Here is a 22,131-nt window from a genome sequence, read left to right on the forward strand (position 1 = left end):
TATCCCCAGTGGCTTATATCCAACCCCCCCCCCCCCCGCCCCCGCCTTTGCTTCAAGTCATCAGATTTGACTAGATAATCAGGTTTAACCAACATCTCCTAGGCACATACGCTGTGCCTGGCACTGTGCTAAGGCTTTGGGGTTAGATTTGACTCGCACCATCTTATAGAGAATGAAATAGGAGTCTTGAGAATTCCTCAAGGTGGGAGGAACTTGACCCTATTAGGCAAGAGCGGCTCAGGAACCCATTCCTCCCAATTCCAAGTTGTGGGAAATAGATCAGAAACTTGTGATCAGTTTGCTTCGCGGCTTTGAGCAAGTCACCGGGCCTTCCTAATGTGACTCGATTTCTCTAATCTATAAAAGGGGTACAGTAAAACCTTGTAAGTTTCTTTCCTTTTTTTTTTTTTTTTTTTAAAGGACCAGAGACCTTTACTGTCAAGATCCTGGCACGAAGCTAGGGCTCCATAAATGGCAGCCATCATTCTTGGCCAAGCGCGGGCGCATCCTCCCGGGCGCGCCTCCCGCTGGGCCCCTCGGGACAGACCGGGCCCGCCTCCGCAGCTGTAGTCTCGCAGGGCTCGCGGCAGGTGGCCCTGCATCTGGGTGCCCACGCCCCAGAGCTAGCGGGGAGCGCGGGCGGATTGGACGACCAAGGTCTCCCCGGGAGGATACCCCCGCCTCACTCCACACGCGCGGCGCAGGTGAGGTTTCCGGCCCAGGCCACGGGGACAGCGACCTTAACAGAGGTCGAGGCGGACTGCCCAGCTCGCGGCCGGGAGAGGGGTCCTGGGGGCGCCCCCTCCCTCGCCCAGATTCACCCCAGGGCCAGCCCGGGCGCCCGGGCCCGCGGGCTGCGCGCTCTGCGGCTGCGAAAACCCGGAGAGGCGGATCGGAGCGCGCTCGCAGCCAACTCCTCCGCGGTCCGGCAGCCGAGCTGGGCATGCTCAGTGTGGCCGCCGCGCCGCCGTCCGCCAACTCGGAAGCTCGCGCTCCTCGGCCGTGGGGGCGAGAACGCCGGCGGCGGCGAGCCGGCGTCGTCCGCCGCCCCCAGACAGTGGCAAACTTCGCGGCGTCCCCGGAGCTCGCCCGGGCGAGACTGATACCTTACAAACCGGATCAAATCCAGTCCCCCCCCCGCCACCCCCCATCCCAAGCCGAATCATGGAGGCTGCGGCCGCCGAAGTGCTGCGGCTGCCGGCAGCCCCTGCCCACTAGCGGGGGACCAACAGGTAAACTGTCGGTGGCGGGGGCGGGGGGAGGAGCCGCGGTCGGGGTGAGGGTGGGGGGCGGCGGGCTGGAGGAGCCCGAGACGCTCGCGGCTCGCTGCTCCCGTCGGCGCTCGCTGCCGACCCTCTTCGCGCCCCCTTCCTTCCCCAGCCCCTGGAGGGGCAGCAAAGGGTTAAGTCGGCCCCGAGCCACCGCGAGCGCGGCCCCCTCCAGCCGCCGCGACCGCCAGCCGCGCTGCTCGGCGCCTGCCCGGAGCCGCCGAGGGCACCGGAGCCGCGGATGCGCCACCGGAGCCCGGCCGGCGTCTAGGAGGACCTGGCTGCTTCCCCGCCGTCCGCATCCCTGTCCGTCCCCAACCCCCTCCGGGCCAGTCTCCCTCCTTCCCAGCCGGGTCCGCGCCCAGGTGGCGGGGTCTGCGGGGCGCGCGGCGAGCGGGGGAAGGGTCCCTGTCTTAGAGAGGGGGGGCGGGGGCGGGCTGCTCCTCAGTCTCCTCTCGGCTTAGGCGGGCCACCCGCGCCGAGGGCGAGCACTTGAGCCACCCGCCTGGGGCGCCAAGAAAAGTTTTTTTTTCCCCCCCTTCTCTGTGCCCCTCCCCCACCCCCACCCTGCGCCCCGCTGGGGTGGGTTTGGGTCCATTGGTGAAAAAAGTCACACGTTCCCATCAGCTGCTCCTCCCCCCCGGGGACAGGGGGGCGGGGTGCGGGGGGGCGGGTGGGAAGGGAGGCCGGCGCCGCGGAGGCCCGGGGAGGACCTCCGGGCTCGCGGGCGGCGGTGCGTCCCGGGGCGGGGGGGGGGGGGCGCTCCAGCGCAGCAGGGTGCCCGCCGAAGGCTGCCCCCATCAGTCGCGTCTGCGTGCCGGGCAGCGGCAGCATCCAACCTGCTTTATTCCTGCCTGCAGCGCCACGGCGAGCGAGCGAGCGAGGAGGGGAGAGGGAGTCTGTCTGCAAACTGCTGCTCCCTGGTGCTCAGAGGCGGCTGCTCCAGCTCCAACTCTCATTCATTTCGCCGGTTAACATGAGAGATCATGGCCGCCTTCGGGCTTCTCAGCTATGAGCAGAGACCGCTGAAACGCCCCCGACTCGGGCCGCCAGATGTCTACCCGCAGGACCCCAAGCAGAAGGAGGTAAGGGCGCCAGCGGCCTCCCCAGCACCCGGGGCTGCGCTCCGCAGCGCTGACCCAGGGCCAAGTTGGCCCCGTGGGCATCGCCGCCGCTGCGGGGGCAGGGTCGGCAGAGAGGGGCTGGCGGCGGGGGCCGGCCCGGGGGGGAGGCGCTGGGGGGACCCCTGGGGGCGGAGGCCGAGCAGCTGGCAGGCCCCGCGCTCCCCTGGGGCGCTCGCTCTCCCGCTGCCGGGTCGCTTCCCGGTTACCGGGCCTTGCGCGGCGCAGCCGGGCGCTTCACCCGGTTCTTCCTTGCGGAAACCCTCTTGCTCTCTCTCCCCCGCCTCTGCCTGCCTTATTTTTCTCCCCGCCGCTTCGGTAAATCCTCGTAAACTTTTTGAAAAATGTTGGAATGCAGTGCCTCCGACACAGGTCTTGGGTTTTGCGCCAGCTGAGCAGGGACGGGGGTGGGGTGGGTTGGGGAAGACCTTTTCTGTTCAAATTTTCCACTTTGCAGTGGAAGTCGGTTTTGTCCAGGTGATGAATATTATAGCTGTTTGAAAGTACTTTTGTCTCCCCTCTTCTCTTTAAAAATCAATTTAACAGGGAAACACTGGTTTTCTTCCCCAGAAGCTATTGGCTTAATTGCTGGAGGCTGTTTTGTATATGTAAAAGCTGTCAGGTTACCTTGGAAGGGAATGGGTCCCTGGGTTGCTTGTTTCTTTGAGTGAAATTAATTAGAGAAACCTTCACTCTTGAACTAGCCTCAGTGGCCTGAGTAACCATGGCATTTTGTAGTCGTGTATATGTTTGTCAGTAGTTAACAAGTAATTATGTAACAACTCTCCAGTTATAATGATCACCCCTGACTACACGATTTGCCCAGGGATTTGCCGTTTTTTTTTTTTTTTTTTCTTTTTTAAGATCACCTGCTACCCAGCTGTGCTTTGAGCTTGCCAGCTGCAGCCCACCCATCCTCTGTTTTCTTCAGCTAAACATGAAGTGAGCACATTTCAGAACTTCTCTTTCTGGGAACCTAAAAAGCTTCTATTAAAAGTTTACAGGGCCACTAATAGCATAATAGCGCTTATCCTCTGGAGAAGGGGACAACAGAGGATGAGATGGTTGGATGGCATCACCCACTCGAGGGACATGAGTTTGAGCAAGCTCCAGGAGTTGGTGATGGATAGGGAAGCCTGGCATACTGCAGCCGCTGGGATGGCAAAGAGTTGGACACGACTGAGTGAACTGAATATCACAGAAAGGGCTTTGTAAAGAAGCCGAGGAGGGTCCTTAAGACTTCCCTTTTGATAAATGTATCTGTTTCAATAATAGAGGAAGAATGCTTGTTCTGGTTAAACTATTCTGTTGATAATGTTTCACAAGGATAAGGAGTGACAACTCTTTTTAGAGGTTTAGCATGTTAAACATGGAGTAATTCAGATAGAAGCTGGGAAGGTTTGACAGGTGGTTCTCGGTGGAAGCTTAACTGGAGGACAGGAGTTTGATGAGATTTTGCAGATTTTTTCCCACCCATCTCTCCCTGCTACTCCTACCCAGAATAAAGTTCAGTGTTACAGATGAAATAACAAACACTAGCAACTGGGTTTAAAGGAAGTTAATAAACATTTGTGGAAGAGGATTATTAAAATTTTGCTGGGGGTCAGGGACACTGGCTGATTTTCATTATCATGTAATTAATGCCTCATCACATCTTATCAGAGGGCAGCATAATTGATAGCATCTGCCCAGATAAGAGGCTTCTCAGATGGTGCAGTGGTAAAGAACCTGCTTGCCAGTGTAGGAGATGTAAGAGAGAGATGCAGGTTCGATCCCTGGGTCGGGAAGATCTCCTGGAGAAGGAAATGGCAACCCACTCCAGTATTCTTGCCTGGGAAATCCCCCATGGACAGAGGAGCCTGGTGGGCTACAGTCCATAGGGTCGCAAAGAGTGGGAAATGACTGAGCAATTGAACGCACACAAACACATCCTTCCTCCCCTTGTTTCCTTGTTAAGGAATGGGGACCTGGGATGCCTTGTGAGACTATTTAACGTTTATTCCTCAGGTCAACACTCATTCAGGTTTGGGGCCTCTCTGATTTTGGAAAACATTAATTTTGGATTTTAGGGTCTCGTGACAGTTCATGGGAACTCTAAAACTGGAAGTGACCTGAGAGATCACTTTTTAGAACTTCCTTTTGACAAAGTGAGGCCCAGGAGAGTTTACCTGACTCTAGGTGTGTTTATAGGGTTAAGCAGAGGAGTTGGACCAGCAAAACGGTGTCTTCTGTCAAGACCAATACTGTGTTAAGGATGATTTATGCTAAATTGTGTTGTTCTAATGTTATTCCCTTTCCCTGGAGGCAACCAGCATTTTATCTCTGGAGCAGAGTCAGAGTTATGTGGGGCTGTAGCCAAATTTGAATACAATATGGAACAGGTGCTTGGCTGTTCTGGGGCGGGGCTGTGGTGAGCAGTGTTTCACAAGCTTCGGTTATTTATGTGTTGCCTCAAGAGTTCTCTCTCCTCCCTCCATCACCTGTACTTCTAATGTTTTCTTTTCCTTTTAGGAAACTTCTTCTGTTTCCTAAGCAGTAATTCACAAGACGTCATGGATTTGATGTGATAGATAAAAATTCATATGAAGTCATGTCTATATCCCATTTAAAATTTTTATTTATTCAATATTACGTATGATTATTTGTCCTGAAACAAGACCGTCAATGTTAAAACTTTAAAAAGTTCAGTGGAAACCATTGGTGTAGTCCTCAGAGAGACTTGCCCCAGATTGTGGGAAATGCTGACTTTAATGGAAGTGTGAGCTTCCCATGTAGGCAGACCCGGATTTGGATTCTGGTTCAACCTCTTTGCGTTTGTGTGGCCTGGGGGCAAGCTGTATAACTCCTCATTTGTAAATTAGTAACGTTGTGCTATTCAGAAAACTTGAAGCACTCTGGTTCTAAACCTATTACATTTTGTGAGGAAAAACCCTCCTCTTGCTAAAGCTATTCTTACTCCTGTAACTGCAGCTTTTATTGTTGTTAGCCGGTGCTGATGGTGTTCTGGAAACTAGTTCCCAGGGGACAGGATGGACCTTTGCGTGAAGACCCCCTGCAGAGAAGTGTAGGGGAGGGTTGGGGTGGGAACTGGAAGCTTTAACTTGCTCGATCGATTGATTCTATTCATTTGAGAGCTTGCTGGGCCTCAGTGCTCCCCAGGACTTGAGTGTATCTTGTGTTGCAATGCTTTATCCTCTGCCCTCAAGCCTTGAAAACAGGGCCTTCGAAAACTGCAAGGGCTTCTTGATTCCTCCCCCTCCTCTCTTAGACCCCATGATGTTCACATCATCTCGTCCAGTCCATTTCCCAAGTATGTTTCCAATCCACCCTGCCGCTCTCCAGCTTCACCAAATGTGCTTGACTTCTTTTCTGCTTCAGGCTGACTCTTCTCTGCCCCGGGGCACCTGCCACCTGGATCCGTCTGCCTTTCCACCCTCACAGCACCATTCCACCTCGCTGTTCTCACCCAAGCCTGTGGTTAGGAGGGTAAGCTTTGGAGCCAGTATGCTTGGGTTTGAATCCCGTCTCTGCTGTTCACATATACTTCCTTAAGCTCTCCGCGCCTCAGTGTCCCCTCTTGCAGATTGGGAGTGAGAATACTTCCTTCTCCGTAGGACTGTTGGAAGGTTATGTGGATAATAAACATAAAACACAGAGAGCAGAGTAAGGCATGGTTTCCACACCCAAGTGTTGGTTGTTCTAAACTCCCGTTGGGCTGCTGCTTCATCATTCAGGTCTCACGCTAGACAGGCCTCTGAGGAGGCTGCTGGGCTAAGTATATAATTTGTAATTTTGTATTTATTTGCGTGTTGCCCCCTGCCTTTCTCCAGGGCAGGGAGGAGAGCCTTTTAGGAATCACGGGAGTACCCGGCCCCTCCTGCAGCTAGTTCCTAGGATGCCCAGGGCATCGGTACTTGTAGGAACGTAGGCATAAAGTGGGAATGGATGAAGAGAAATCTGGTAACTGAGGGGTGGGGTGTTAGGGAAAGTCTAGGTTAAGGCAGCCTCCTTGCCATCTACTTTGGAGGCTACAAGGCTGAAAGCAGAGTGAAACTACAGAATTATGAAGGAAGAGGAGTTTTTACTTTGGGGGTAGAAGAGGCCTAAACAACTGAATAATAGTAAATGTTTTTAGGAAATCAAAGTAGTTAAATAGGTTGGGGCGACAGTGAGATTTCTAGGCATCAGGAGCCATAGAAGCCCATCAGCACGGTCCTGGCGGAGGATTGCCTGGTGTGCAGGGAGCGAGGTTTGGGAAGGGGTATGGTGGGAATGGCTGCGTGGGGATAACTCCTGTAGGGCTTGTTAAAAACAGATGGCTGGGATTTTCAAATTGAGTGGGGCTGAGAGGGGGCTCCACCTCATTCACATTGCTAACAAGATCAAGGTGATTGAGCTGCTGGTCCCGGGCTCCACTTTAAGGCAGTGACCTAGAGAGAAGATGGGATCCAGTTCTCCAGGGGCTGGAGAGCTTTTTCCATTGCAGGCAGGGCAGGATTAGATATCTGTCAGTATATGTGGCTGAGGTTGCAGCAGTTTAGTCTCACAGCTCATCCAGGGCATGGTAGGCTTTCCCCAGAAGGCGTCCCCTCCCTTAGCTCTAAGGGAATGAGATGTCTTAGCCCCCTCCTATATCTTTCCATCACACTTGGAATAACACTCAAACTCCTTAGCAAGTTAGGCCTTCAAGGCCCTACCAATCTGCCCTTGCTCAGCTCCACAACCTCTGCCTGTAGTTAGCCTCCTGGCTCCATCACTTACTGCCTGTTGGGCTCAGATCTGACCTGTGGGATGGGATTCTCACCTGTTCCTACAGATAAAATGAGATCTGACCAGTGCCTGGCACACAGATGGCGCTGAGTACAGTCCGGCTGCTTTTAGTGTGACCCTTCCCTCATTAAATGGACCCGGGGCTTCCTTGTCCTCCTAATAGCACGCACAGGACTCTGCCCTTGGAGGGCTGGCTCCTTCGTGACTCTCTCAGCCTCCTCCGGGCCGTGTGCTGGGACCACCTCCCTGCTCACAGGCCCAGCTCCTTGGGTCTGGGTTCCTGCCCCTTGTTGCTCCTGCGGTCACGTCGCTCGTCGTTTACTTACAGAGGATCCCGGCCAGGAGGCCTTGCTGTGCCCCATCGTCTCTCATCCTTGTTAGTTCATTGTTTTGTGTTTGTTTTTGTTTTTATGATTTTACTTGTTTGTGTTTTTGGCTCCGCTGGGTCTCTCTTGCTGCTCGGGCTTTCCTCTCGTTGCCGGGAGTGCTGCGTGGTGGATGCTCCAGCTGTGGTACACAGGCTTCTCGTTGCTGAGGTGTCTGCTCTTGTGAAGCACAGGCTCTGGGGTGCGTGAGCTTCAGGAGCTGTGCTCCCCGACTCTGGAGCACCGGCCCTGTGGTTGTGGACCAGGGATCGAACTCGTGTCTCCTGCATTGGCAGGCGGATTCTTCTCCGCTGAGCCACCAGGGAAGCCTGTTGGTACGTTTTGTACTGCTTGTCACTGTCTGAAATTCCATCATTAGGGTCCGTATCCTCTCCCTTGTCTTCCTTGCACACCAGGATGTCAGCTGCATGGGAGCAGGGGCTTGTCAGTGGCGTTCACAGTTGGGATGAGACTAGGTGCTCAGTAAATAGTTCTCGAGGAAATGAATAAAACGCAGAAAGAACTCTTAATGAGCAATTGTGAGTATTTATAACTTGACTGTCCCAATGGTTGTTTTATTTTGGTAACGCCTGTTTTCTTGTTAGCATCTAAAACCCTTAAAACATTAAATGCTTATTTTAGTCACAGCTGGGGAAGGGGAGGGGAGGGGAGGAAAAATTTGTTTCTCAATGATCTTTGAGAGGGAGGATGTTGATGAAGTTGTTCTGGATGAGAGACAAGTTGACCAGTTCCCCGGGGGGGAATAAAAGGCAAAGATGGTTTCAGAGAAAACTTACTCCTGAGATGAATTGACTGGCCCCAGGGCCCCGTGATGGAGAAGGAAATGGCAACCCACTCCAGGATTCTTGCCTGGGAAATTCCATGGACAGAGGAGCCTGGTGGGCTACAGTCCATGGGGTCACAGGTGTTGAACGCGACTTAGTAACTTAAACCACCACCGCCAGGGCCCCATCATTTACCTACCTCGATACCGGTGTTTGGGAGGGACGTCTGTATTTAACTTACGTGGAAATTCTGGCCTGAGACCCTTAGGCCAGGACCAGTGTAACAGGCACTGGGTCAGATTCTCCTGCTCCTCACAGGAGTGTTGCCACCCCAGGCAGAGGAACTCACCCGGTTGTCATTTCCCAGGGGCTGTCATCGCCTGCAGGAGCATATTGTCAAAGATGCTCCTTAAAAATGCTGCCGTAATGCCCTGCCTCTACCCCAGACCTGCTGAGTCAGAATTTCTGGGAAGGACGTTGAGGAATTTGCATTTTAAACATGCTTTCTAGGTGATTCCTAAACATACGAAGTTTGGAAAACCACTTCTTTAGTTTGTGTCTTTACTTGTAGAGACTATTATAAGCCAAACTCCCCCTTAATCCTACCTGCTCCCTGCTATTTGAGGTGTTGGAGTCTTTAGATAAATATGTCATTCGAAGTGTTAGTATAATGCAAATGCATTTAGCCGCTTTCCCCGCTGAAGTTCTGTTCTGATACTCATGGTTCCCAGCATAGGCTTGTTTTCCATCAGCTGTGTGTGGTTATGGCAGGCTAGAATCCCACGCCTCAGGCTTGAGATGGTCACAGCTCCCTTTTGTGTGCACTTGGCTAAGCCACTCAGTGTTTCAGTTCTTGCTCTGTCCATGAGCATGTTCTTTGAACATATTGGAGACTACAGAATTTTATGTTTGATCATGGGCCTGGGCTTCCAGCTAGGCTTTTGGGGAATATTTGTAAGGCTGTTCATTTGGTGAGCAGCCACCGTTCTTCAGCCTGGTGGATCTCTCAGTTAGGCTGGCACCTGTAGATATAAAATGTGACTCCTTCAGAAGATGGAAGACCAAGAAGTGAGGTCCGGAATGCAAAGTGCGTTGAGTGAGCATGAAGTGGGAGAAGAGGAGGATGAATGGAGCCCTGGGGTTTTAGTTGAGCCAGTTAGCAGTGCCTCTCCTGGCTGCGTGTCCTCCCAGGTGAAAACAGCAGGGGTAGGAGCATGGACTGAGTGGAAATTCAAAAGAATTGTGATGTATTGGGTTGGCCAAGAAGTTTGTTCGGGTTTTTCCATCGATGTTGTAGGAAAAACCCGAACAAACTTTTTGGCCAACCCAGTGCTTGTTCTGAATGCTCTTTTAATGAGGTTCTGAACCCCAGTTGTGAGACTTCTTGACAGACTAGACAGGAATTAGAGCAGGTGGAGGGATCCGTAAGGAGAGTGAACATGATTGAAGGTTTCCTTTCCCAGTGTTCCCTGAGCAGTGATGGGCGGAGCTGGTGGACTTAACCTGGAGGAGGGCTGACCTCAGGTCTGATCTGGGAACGCCAGGTCGGGCGAGGAGTCCAGGGGGAATGTGGAGGGAGGCGCCTGCCTCCTACAGAGGCCCCTCTGAGAAGGGAGCATGGAAACACTTGGACTGTTCATCATCTTTAGATGATTTCTGAAGTTGGATGATGGCGACAGGGGAGTTCATTATACTGTCCTGTTTCTCTGTTTTGGAAAATTTACATTAAAAAAAAGTCTTATGTTACACAATAAAATGATTTCTACTTTAAAAATATGATGCCTACATAACCGGGAAGAATTATAACCCACATGTAGACAATTGCTGTCTCTTGAGAATGGGTTTGTTGTTCAGTTGCTAAGTTACGCCCGACTCTGTGCGACCCCATGGACTGTATAGCCTGCCAGGCTCCTCTGTCCATGGGATTTCCAGGCAAGAATACTGGAGTGGGTTGCCATTTCCTCCTCCAGGGGGTGTTCCCCACCCAAGGACTGAACCCGTGTCTCTTGTGTCTCCTGCATTGGCAGGCTGAGTTTTTACCACTCTGCCACTAGGAATGGCGTTAGGGGTGATTATTTTTTTTTTCTTTTTGGTTACTAATCTGTATTCTATGTTGTAACAGTTGATGTGAACTACCATTGTTATTGGAGGATACAACTTAAAGAACAATTACTAGGTGACTGAGTTTACAGGAGTGCAGCTTTGTTGTGGGTTCCAAACCAAGCTAGAGTCTCTTTAGCTGAGGTTTCGGCACAGGGATCTTGGGGGTGTAGGTGTTAGGCACTTGTGACCTGTCAAAGCTGTGATGAGGCTGGGTTAGGGGCTGTTATGTGAGCCTTCCAGCCCTGTCACTTAAGCTGTGTGATTTGGGGTGCTGTGTGCTTTTCCTCACCTATGAGCTGGAGAGGATGATACCTCATCCTCTAGAGTGTGGGAAGGAGCACTGTAAACTTATCTGTTACCACATGTTGAGGTATCAATCCAGTGGCCTGCCAGAGCAGGCTTATAGCAGCTGATCATTAAAATTTCAGGAATTTTGTGAGCTGGTTAATATCATGCTGGTGGCTTCAATTTTGGCACCAAGGGAGTATTTACACCAAGGAAGCTGGCAAATGCTATAAATTTGGGGGTTTTGTTTTTAGTTTTTTCAGGAGCTGGCCGTGAAGCATTTACCAGCATGGTGCTGGATGTGGTTGTATTGTATTTTTCTGTAAGATGTTGTGCCAAAAACCAAAAAAACTTTTTGGCCAACCCAGTGTGTACCAGGTGCCTTGTTGGCTACTTCACCATCAGTCTTATCCCCATTCCCCCTACCTATCCCGACTTCCCACAAAAAAAATTTTTTCCCCCAAAAGCCAGATCCTCACTTTCTTTGCCTCTCCTGCAGCTTGATGTGGCTGAATTCTGGCTAGATAGATTTAATGGAAACCTGCTTTGTGGCTGACTGCTGGGGAAGAAAAAAGTACAGACATGGGAGACAGTGCCCTCTTTTAATGCCCTGAGAGCTTCTATCTTGGGAAAATTAATAAGAGGGGGTGGTCGTGGGAGCTAGGGCACCTGTCTTGTGACCATGAGGCAGTGAGCCTGTGGATGAAAGTGGAGATGACGGAATGGCTTTATGAAATTGTAAAGCTACTGAACTGATGGTGGGACCACCTCTCCATGGGCTTCTTGAGAAGGAAGCAGGAGCTGCCCACATGGTTTAAACCATCTTTGAACCAGCTGTCGGTCTCTTGAACGTGTCTGATGTTGTCATGATGTGCATACTTGCCTGCTCAGTCGTGTCCGACTCTTGCCCACCCCATGGGCTGTAGCCCGCCAGGCTCCTCTGTCCGTGGGATTATCCAGGCAAGAATGCTGGAGTGGGCTGTCATTTCATACCCTGGAGGATCTTCCCGACCCAGGGATTGGACCCGCATCTCTCACATCTCCTGCATTGGCAGGCGGGTTCTTTACCACGAGCACCGCCAGGGAAGCCCAGCGTTGTCATGGTGCTTCTCGTTTATATCTTGTCCCCCTCAAGTCATCAGAGACTGAGAGAATCCCAGAGAGCACACCTTCCCAGAATTGTCCGAGTACAGCGGGAGACAAAGGTCACTGCGTCCTGTCTGTCTGATAGTTGATTCTGTGCAGAGCCGCGCAGAAGTGGAGGGCATCCTTGGGGGCTCCTTCATTTCCATTTCTGGTGGAACGCGTGGTGGTGGGAAGGGGAGGAGAGCCCTCCTCTTCTCTGTCCAGAGAGGGGGATCCTGTGAGTCTGTTCCGTTTTGGGGGAAAGCCGGGTATGTGTGGAGCTGGATGGGTTGCTCTGACTTCCTCATGCGATGCCAGCAGACGCCGAGCCCCACAGAGGTTAAGGCGCCTCTTATTTAAGGCAGGTCTGGGCGCAGCACTTGGGTGCCCTGACCTGTCCCTACAACTTCATTGCCCTCCCCTTGGCACACAGCCTCCATCACTGGGAAGCACCCTCGTGTTGCCCTGGCATTGAGAACTACTCTGCATTTTAGGGCACCCAGTGCCTCTGTGAGAGCTGGGGTCGGTTCAGCCACGTGTCTGATCTCGGAGCTTGCCAGAACCTTGAGTGGTGTCTCCTGGGCAGAGGGAGGAATACTCTGGAAGCTCAGGCACTCTCATCTTCCTGTTTCTTGGTGGAAGGTTCTTGGCCCTGTCTGGAGCCTCTGGGGCAGCTAGCTAGCTCGGTCACAGGCCTTTGTGCAGTGTGTTGGGGATTAATCCCGTCTAGCTTTCCTTTTCTTGGTTGAGATTCTCCTTTATTTGTGGGTAGCTTCGTTGGAGTTACAAACACACATGGTGTACCATTTGCCCGCTTTCAGGGAGCTGCGTTTATTAATACATGGTGTTCTGTATAAAGGGGTCCCTCTTTCGTATAGTCACGAAGTGCTAGGGCCTGAGAAGAGGAGAAAAATTTTAGCTCCCTGGTTTTATTTTCCACCCTCCAAGGGAAGTAGGACTCTGTATGTGCGTGCCAGGCAGACCCCGTCATTCAGTCATTAGTAATGAGTACCTTGTGGGCACTTTGCCCGCTGTGGCTTCATGAGGACAGGGCCTAAGACTTGTATTTCCTGCCATGTCCCTGGCTTGGAGCACAGTGCCTGGCCCATGCCTTGGGCTCAAAATGCCTTTCATGAATGGGAGTGTGTGTGAGTGCTGAGCATGTTGGAGATGGGTCCCTGAAGACTTCAATCCAGAGCAGCGCTTTTCATCTGGGGTGATCCCCCTAGGGACACGGGCAGTGTTTGAAGACGTTTGGGGTTGTTACAACTCTGTGTGTGTGTATTAGCTGCTGCCATTGAGTAGGCAGAAGCCAGGGGACGAGGCTTACATTCTCTGGTCCTCCAGACAGCCCCCCACAACAAGGGCTTCTCTGGCCTCAAATATCAGTGGTTCCCAGATTGAGAAAACCTGGTCTGGAGGGAGTGACATATCTCCAATAAGGGATGCAGTGTTTTGGATATTCTTTGAGAGGGATGTACAAAGAGCTGTGGAGATGGTAGGGAGTGACCCCGCTTTGGGCAGGACCTAGTGAAGGAGGAGGTTTCGAGCCTCGAACTTGGGGGACGTGTAGGGGTGGGCGGGGCGAGGTGTGCGTGCAGTGGGGAGCTGGGCTGGAGAGGGGGAGGAAGTTGGGATCGGCGTATGGGGTCCTTGGCGTGCTGTGTGGGGGTGTCTGGACGTTATGCTCGAGCCCATGAGGCGGTCGTTCAAGGGCGTTAAGGGAATGGGATTTAAGATGACCGAGGGGCGCAGTCTGAGGGGACAGTGCTTCTGGGGGTCACATTGGGGCAAAATGACCAACTGGCTGGATGGTCGCTGACCTCGCAGGCCCGGGCCGGGTCTGGTAGGTTTCCATGGCTGCCATAACAAGTCGCCGCAAGTCAGGTGGCCTCACACAACGGAGGTTTAGCTCCTCTCGCAGCTCTGGAGGCCAGCCGTCTGGAGGGGGCATTGCTGGGGCTGGACTCCGGCTGGAGCCCTGGGGGAGAGTTTCCTCTCCTCACCCAGCCTTTGGTGGCGCCAGACATCCCTTGGCCTCTTTGTGGCCCACATGCATGTGTCTCATTTCTGCCTACACCATCACATTTTCTCCAGGTGTCTGTCCTTCTCTGGGTGTGCCTTGTAAGGACACTTGTTATTGGATTTGGGGCCCACTGGAATAATCCAGGATGAGCTCATCTCGAGATCTTTAACTTAATTACCTCTGCGAAGATCCTTTTTCCAAGTGAGTGACACTCCTAGGTTCCAGGATTTGATAGGATACTCTTGTGGGTCCTCTTGGCCTATGGGGGCTTGGGAAGAAAGAGTAACGAGGATTTAGGAGAAAGGTTATTGAGGTGGTAGGGTTGGCAAAAGTGGGTGTGTAAGGTTAGAGGGGCCAGTACGAGGATATACCAATATTTTTAGCTTAGAGCAGTGATTCCCAAATTTTCTGATTTTTAGGACCCCTTTGTAATAAACCTTGATTAGGATGCCTTAGAGCTTTTATATCTCAGTACTTAGGGTATTAGAAATTAGACCTGAGAAATATTAGAAGTATATAGTAATTCATTTAAAACTAACGATAAACCAATTTCATATTTAAAATGTTTTTATGAGCAATATTTTTCCGAACAAAAACAATATTGGAAAAAGTGGCATTTTTTACATTTTTGTGAATCTGTTTAGTGTCTGGATTCTCCCATCCAAGTACTAACCAGGCCCGACCCTGCTTAGCTTCCAAGATCAGAAGAGATCGGGCGCATTCAGGGTGGTATGGCCGTAGACTGGATTCTCCTATCTAGTTCTCCACTTAGTCTGTTACAATATGTTGCTTTGATTGAGGGATATGAAGAAAATCTGGTCTCACCAATACGTAGCTGGAAAGTTCTTGGGACCCCAGAGGTCTTTGAAATGGAGAACACTGGCTTATACACTTGGGTGGGTAGCTGATTGATGGTAGTCCTCAAGTGAAACCAAAGAACTTGTTAAATTTTTTTCCCAAGGGTGGGAAGGTTGGGGAGGGGAGTAGAGCGACCCAGTTCATTGTTTAATATTTTCGATTGGAGATGCCTCTGGGGAATCCAGGTTGCCCTGTATAGAAGTAGTACAAATGTGGATTTTGGTGTGATTTTTTTGTGTGTTGAAGTCCTGGCAGTGATCGCCTGATCAGAGTGGGCAGAGAAATATAGGACCAGGCAGACTGTGGCCCCCCGCCGCAGCGCCTCCAAGGAGGGGAGTTGCTGGGGGTGACGAGTGGTCCAGAGGGAGAGCTGGCGTCGCCGTCAGCCTCCTCTTGGTTTGGCAGTTTCCCTCTTCAGGGCCTTTGCACATGGCTGTCTTCTCTTCATCACTGCTGCTGATGGTCAGTGCTTAGTACTGTTTGTGTTTTTCTTATTTGTTCTGTCCTCCTACCAGTATAAGTTTCATGAAACAAAAACCATGTCCTTTTTTATCCCCCACTGATAACCAGAGGCAGAGAGAGGGTGTGGGATATGGTTGGGGTTGAAGAAATATTTGTTGGTTGGATCTGGTAACTGGGGCAGTCATTATTAACAAACGGTTCTTAGAAGCCCTGTATAGGGCACGGTGATGCTGGGAAATATAAGACATGGTTCCTGCCATTGAAGAACTCTGTATGGAAGATTAGCAGCCCTTTGTGGTAGGAACTGATGAGGAGGGGTCAGCTTTTTGAGAATTAGAGACGTCTTCAGAAATATGGATGTTTTCAAAGCCTTCTGGACAGGGGGTTGTGAGCTAAGGCACTGAGATGGGAAATGGATGTGATCTTTGGAGGAATTGGATGTAGTTCAGTAAAGCAAGAGTGTATCCTTGAATCCTAAACTTGAACATGTCTTTAGATTTGGGAGCAATTGAGAGGAGGAGATTAAAACTGCTGGAGAGGGCTTCCCTGGTGATGCAGTGGTAAAGAATCTGCTTGCCAATGAAGGAGACTCTTGCCAAATGAAGGTTTGATCCCTGATCTGGGGGCATCTCACAAGCCCGGAGCAACTAGGCCACGACCGCTGAGCCTGTGCTCTAGAGCCCAGGAGCTGCAAATGCTGAAGCTCGCGCGCCCGAAAATCTGTGCTCCCCAACGAGAGAACCACTGCAGTGAGAAGCCCGTGCGCTGCACCTGGAGTAGCCTCCACTCACCGCAACTAGAGAGAAATCCTCGCAGCAGCGAAGACCCAGCACAGCCAAAGACAAATAAGTAAAATTATAAATAAAAAATAAAGCTGCTGGAGAGAGAAGAGCGTCTGCTGGAGCAAGCCTGACTTGGTCCTGGGACCAGGGGACCAAGGTCCTACTGGGAGCGACCCCTTACGCGTAGCGTTTCACGTGACCACCTCTGAGAAAGGGCGGGAGGCACAGCGTACACACATCTCCCTGTTTACTTTTAATTTTCTACAAGCATTTCCAGAGTCATTCCGAACGTGTAGAGATTTTCCTCGGCAAGAATTAACTCAGCCTTCAACCCACATCCAACGTGCCCCAGCTCAGATATGCAAATGCTGCCTTGTTGTCAATTAAAATTTGGTGGAATTTGCTGCTTTCCTTTTCCAGCCATTTCATTCATGGATTAATCTCACAGGGTTATTGAGATTAGGACCATTTAAGGGACTGGCAGCAGGGAAGGGCTAAGACAAACGTATTTTGTCTTAAGTGTCATTGGAATTTTTTTTCTTTTTCTTTTTTGCTAAGGTGCTGGTTTACATAAAGGTAGAGAAGCACCATCAAAACTATGTCCAACGCAGTGCTAAATAATTTATATTTTTCCCGAGTTCTGCAAGGAGGTTAATATTGACATTGCTTAGGGTTTTTTTTTTTTTTTTTCTTTCTTTCTTTCTTTTTTTAAAGCTCTGCACAGTGCTTCTGTAGACAGTATGGAAAATATTTTTGGGGTCAGAGCTGTTTTTACTCTTTGGTCAGTTGTAGACTAAATGTCAACTGCTGCTTGAAAAAGGAAGATTGTGAACTGGAGACCCTATTTACATCTTGACTACTTGAGATCTGCTTTTAAGTCCCCATTAAATAATTGAAGTGCATTTGAAGTTATATTTTCATTTACTTAGTCCTTGATACGTACTTCCCACTGCACTCCGTGATGTGGGGGTGTAGGAAAGAAATAGAAGTCTGCTTCTGTCCCCTCTAGAACAGTGCTTCTCAAAATATCTGTGGTGAAGGGCCAGTTTTTTTTTAAAAAATTAATTTTCAATCTGTTGCAGACTGATATAGATGTATGATAAAAATGAATCACTAGAAAAATGAAATGCGGATTGAATGTACTGGCAGTATCCAGTTGCTATGAAAGTTTCCAAGCACTTCTGGGTTTTTGCGTGTTATTCTTGCTGAGGACCGGTGCAGTTTCAGACCCCACTCTTGAGTAGTGCAGCTCTAGAAATGAACACCTGGCTCACTGATGCACAGAAAACAGTGGGAAAAATGACAGATGCATTGGCTTTTGTTTATTTTAAAACTGAGGAGTAACATATTCCTCATATTCAGTACTGAATAACATATTCAGTACAGTGTGGAAGGGCTTCCCAGGTGGCTCAGATAGTAAAGAATCTGCCTGCCATCCCTGGGTCGGGAAGAGTCCCTGGAGAAGAAAAGGGCAGCCCACGGCATTGTTCTTTCCGGGAGAACCCCATGGACAGAGGAGCCTGGTGGGCCAGTCCGTGGGGTTGCAGAGAGTCTGACACGACTGAGTGACCGACACTTTGACTTCACAGTGTATAAAGTGCCGCGTTCCATCAGGAGAGCCCATGTTGATTGTGTGGGTTATGCTGAAGGCTTTACATGTTTGGTTTTATGCCAGCCTCACAAACACCTCTTGGGTGGATACTATTATCTCCTTTTTACGAGTGAAGAAACTGAGGCACGGGGAGGAATCACAGGGGTCAACTTTACTTTCCCAGGATCCATTAGCTGTATGGTGATGGAGTTGAAGTTGGACGTCTGAGACTGGGCTGTAAACCACCCCGCTCTATATATAGGGAGGCTAAAAATGCTGCGTGAGTTCAGAAAAGAGGGGGTTGGAATCCTTGGAGGTCTCACTGGAGGGTGTAGGTGTGAGGGTCAGGATGCGAGTGAGGGCGGACAGGTTGCACCCTGTCTTTCCTAAGAAAGAGCTGCAGGTGGGGTGAGTGAGGTGCCACTTGGGAGAGGACGGAGCCTCTGAGATCAAGCTTGGAGTCTGGAGTCCTGGCTGGCTGCTGTGGGGGGCGGTGATGAGCTCACCGGGCCCTGCTGTCAGATTTATCTCACTAGCTCATGCTTAATAAATCCGGACAGGGAGAGAGTGGAGTCGGGGAGGCTGCGAGGGAAGCGGCTGTAGTAACCGAAGCACGAAGGAAAAAGACTGATGAGGGCTTTAAACAGGACTAGAGAAGGATTGGCAGTTGGTGACAAATTGGTCAAAGGAAACGAAGGAGAGAGGATGTGGAAAATGCGTCGATTCCTTGGGCACAGTTCAGCTGGGATGGTAGTAGATCCTGTTGCTTGAGGATCTCCGGGTGGACACATATTTGTGCTCAGTCTTTAGACAGTTACCTGATTGCTGGAATGGAATGAAGATTCGGACTCCCCTTCTTACCCACCTCCCTCACCCTGTGGCATGAACTGGTTTAGTTGAAGGTCTGATGACTCAGAGGGCTTTGGTTTATACCACTTGTCCCCTGCTTTAAACCTCACCTTCAATACCTGTTATTCAGTCCCGCACAGGCTGCTTTGATGGTGGTAAACATCCCGAATTGCTTGGAAGGTTGGCTTAGCTCCGTGGAAGAGGTGGGAGTGAGCAAGCCTCCCGAAAATAAAAAGGGTGGAGGCTGAGAGGTGTTAACAGAGGCTGACTTTCAGGCTGCACTTTCAGAGCTGGACTCGCAGACATTGGCTTTCTTGGCTCAATTCTAGGTTTAGCATCTGTTTTCGAGTATGCAAATGAACAGCATCACCACCCCCACTAACAACAAAAAAGAGACATTCCCAGCTAACTCATCATTGTGGAGCAGTTATCCCCCGATTAAAAAAAATAGTCCACATTAAAAAAAAAATCTTAAAAAAATAGACAATAAAAATCAAATAGTTATGAAATCTAAATAACCATAATTTGAAGTAGTATTTGAATGACAGTCACAGTGATGTTTTTGAAACCTAGCAGAGACTTCAAGTACTTCTGAAATCATCAGAAAATCTAAATAATTCTCACATTATTTTAGTATCTCTTAATATTTTTAGAATTTTGTAATCCAGTGGATTTTTTTTAATTGTCAAACATGGTGAAAGGAAAGTGAAAGTTGCTCAGTCGAGTCTGACTCTTTGCGACCCCACGGACTGTACAGTCCATGGACTTCTCCAGGCCAGAATCCTGGAATGGTAGCCTTTCCCTTCTCCAGGGAATCTTCCCAACCCAGGGATCGAACCCAGGTCTCTTACATTGCAGGTGGATTCTTTACCAGATGAACCACCGGGAAAGCCCGTTGAACATGGTACATTAATTAAATAACGGATTAAAAAAAAGAGAGAGACGTTCCCAACCCCTGTTCTCTCTCCCGGCAGGAGGAAGGGTGCCCTGCAGTTTTACTTGGTTTTTTCCTGCACGCTTCTCGTCTCTGTCACCCATCAAGTTTCCCTTTTTGTGAATTTGCAGTTCATTTGGTGGCAGTCACCGACAGCTTCCTCCTGGTGGGCACGCAGTGTGGGGTCAGGGGTGCACTTAGGCCCGGGGTAGAAAGAGCCAGGATGGGGGCACAGTGAGGCACTGTATGGACAGTTAACTTCAGAGGTCAGAAACTGTGGCTTGGATTAGGTTTTTTCTGCCTTTGGATCACCTAGCCCAGTGGGAAGCTGATTTAGTACTACGTGAAAAGTATGATTTGCAGGAGGATTCTTCATTAAGATGCGATTGCATCGCATGAGTCGTGTGGGACGGTGACTTACCTGACCTTTGGGAGCTCCAAAGGGGAAGCTGTCTTCTGAGGCTGCCTTATGTACAGTTCTGGGCAGGATCAACTACGGACACCGTAAGTGCCCTTTCCCACATTCTGCAAGTCTGAGAGGTCAAGTATTTTTCTCTGGGAGTTTTCCTGAGAGCCACATCCAGGTGTTTGATATCCGAGGGTGACATGCATTTGAGGGTGATTTGAATATGAATTAATAGGCTACAGCTACTTAGATAAGAGTGGAATAAATGCCGAGTATATTTGGATGTAATTTGAATCAGGGTATCTCTCACTTCCATTGGAAGGGGAGGGCCTGCCTGTCTCATGGTTAAGGGCGAGGGAGGTTTTGGTGGGGAGTTGGGTCCCCAAGAGTCTCAGCACATCATCCTTGGTGGATGTTTCCATTTGCTTCGTTGGAAAGTTCCTGAGTCCCTGGATGTGCTGGTTGGTCAAAAACCATAATGGCAATGACTGTGATGAGCCTATATTTGTATATGTTTTGGCCGCACCATCCCCAATCAGGGATTGAACCCAGGCCACGGCAGTGAAAGCGCCAAATCCTAACCTCTGGACGGCAAGGGAACTCCCATAAGCCTTTCTGAAAGTGCCTAGTGTGTACCTGGGACCATGTCGAGGGCCTCACATATGGTTTTCCTCCTGTCCTTTACGATAGGCATGTGAGGGGTATGGAGGTATCTCCATTTCACAGACAAGAAGGGAGCTCGGATTCTAGTAGAGCTTGACTGAAACGGTACCAGTCTCCCTCAAGGCCTCGTGATCTTGGAGAGCCCGTTGGGCCTGTCGGGGGCCTGGTTCTCACGTGGCCACCGAAGCACGTCACTCGTCAGCCTCTCAGCCTGTAAATGGGCGCTCATCCTGCCTGAACCCTTTGACTCTGAGGAAGATGGGTGTGAACATTCTGGTAAGAGACCAGGGAGTATTACTGTGGTCGTGATTTTCTCTTCTCTTCTGCCCGCTGCTCAGCACTGGTGTGAAGGTCGGACCGCCTTCTTCGTGTGACCTCTGGGGTTCATCTGGGTGTCCACCGTCAGTGATCAACGGCTGGCAGTTGGAGTTTTGGGTAGGGGTGAATATTAATAGCTGGGTAGACGAGGGTGGATGTGTAAAAAGCTGAGTTTCAGATGTGGCCTTGATGCAAATGTGGCCCAGGTGTCAGAGATGTGGGTAGGGGCGGGGAAGATGCTGGGTTGACTCAGGGGAGTCCTGCCTCCCCCTCCCCCCCTTCCTTGGCTCTCTGTTCAGGAGGCTGGTGGTCGCGCCCTCTCTCAGGAACATTCTGGCTGAGCTGGGGAAACAGACCATATACCCTTCTCGCTCCCTCCCCCACCCCCACCTTTCCCCCTAAACTTCTCAAACAGCTATCAAGTCAGTTAGAGGAGATCCAACAGGAGTCGGTCCCCCTTGCCGGAATGCCGGGGGCTGGGGCGTCCCCGACTCACAGCCGGCTGATGCTGCTTTCCTCGGCTACGGGGACTGCCTTGGAGGCTCTGGCTGCTGCTGCCCTAAACTGGATGACGTAAAACCGCGGGGATTCACTCTCTCGCAGCCCTGGAGGGAGGCCCACACTCAGAGGAGGGCCTCTCCTGTCCTCTTCTGGCTTCGGGTGCTTGTGTGTGTGCTGAGTCCCCAGTCGTGTCTCACTGTTCGAGACCCCCCCGGACTGTAGCCCACCCGGCTCCTCCGCCCATGGGATTCTCCAGGCGAGAAGATTGGCTCGTGGGTTGTCATGTCCTCTTCCAGGGGGTCTTCCTGGCCCCGTGATTGAACCCGTGTCTCTCGTGTGTCCTGCATTGTCAGGAAGAGTCTTTATCACTCTGCCACCTGGAAAGCCCCCAGCTTCTGGTCGCCCCAAGTTTTCCATGGTTTGTGGCAGCATAATTCCAAACTCTGCCTCCATCAGTCTTCCTTCTTTGTCTTTTGTGAGGACACCGGCCATGTGCGTTTGGATCAGGACCCTAATTCAGCGTGACTTTAACTTGATTTTATCTGCACAGACCCTATTTCCAAATAGGTCACAGGTATGGGGGTTAGGCCTTTGACCTGTCTTTGCAGGGTACACAGTTCAGTGCCTGCAGGGCCTGTCTCTGACCCCTCCTGCACTCGTCCCCGGGTGGTCTGGTGCTGGACCTTTCCTTCTGGGTCCCCTCCTGTTTTATCAACAACTTCCAACTGTCTCACCACCTCGCTTATCTCCTGTTACCTTCAGTTTCTCCCTCCGCCGGGTTCTCTCTGTGCCGTCAAAACAGGCACGTGCCTCTGTCATCTCCACCCCCGCTCTGCCCCGTCACCCCATCTTCCCATTTCTCTCCACCTCTTTCTCCAAACCTTGCACACAGCATCCTGTGTGTTCATGTCTTCTTCAC

At 50.9% G+C, this 22,131-nt stretch overlaps 1 protein-coding gene across 5 annotated transcripts in view; it reads left to right on the forward strand.

Moving 5' to 3' along the window:
• The first annotated feature begins 584 nt into the window (after positions 1-584).
• The window catches only part of MED12L (mediator complex subunit 12L), a 347,579-nt gene continuing 326,032 nt past the window's right edge, over positions 585-22,131 (forward strand). For 2 of the 5 annotated variants that reach the window (XM_043874753.1, XM_043874757.1), the window contains exons 1-2: positions 965-1,232; positions 2,129-2,353. In XM_043874753.1, the coding sequence (XP_043730688.1) occupies positions 2,255-2,353 (99 nt within the window). In that variant the 5' untranslated portion in view covers positions 965-1,232; positions 2,129-2,254. Of the gene's footprint in view, positions 705-963; positions 1,233-1,602; positions 1,622-2,128; positions 2,354-22,131 lie in introns of those variants that run through there. The other 3 variants (XM_043874754.1, XM_043874756.1, XM_043874755.1) reach the window with 3 other exon arrangements.

Source organism: Cervus elaphus, chromosome 19 (genome assembly GCF_910594005.1).
Source record: "Cervus elaphus chromosome 19, mCerEla1.1, whole genome shotgun sequence".
NCBI lineage: Eukaryota > Metazoa > Chordata > Mammalia > Artiodactyla > Cervidae > Cervus > Cervus elaphus.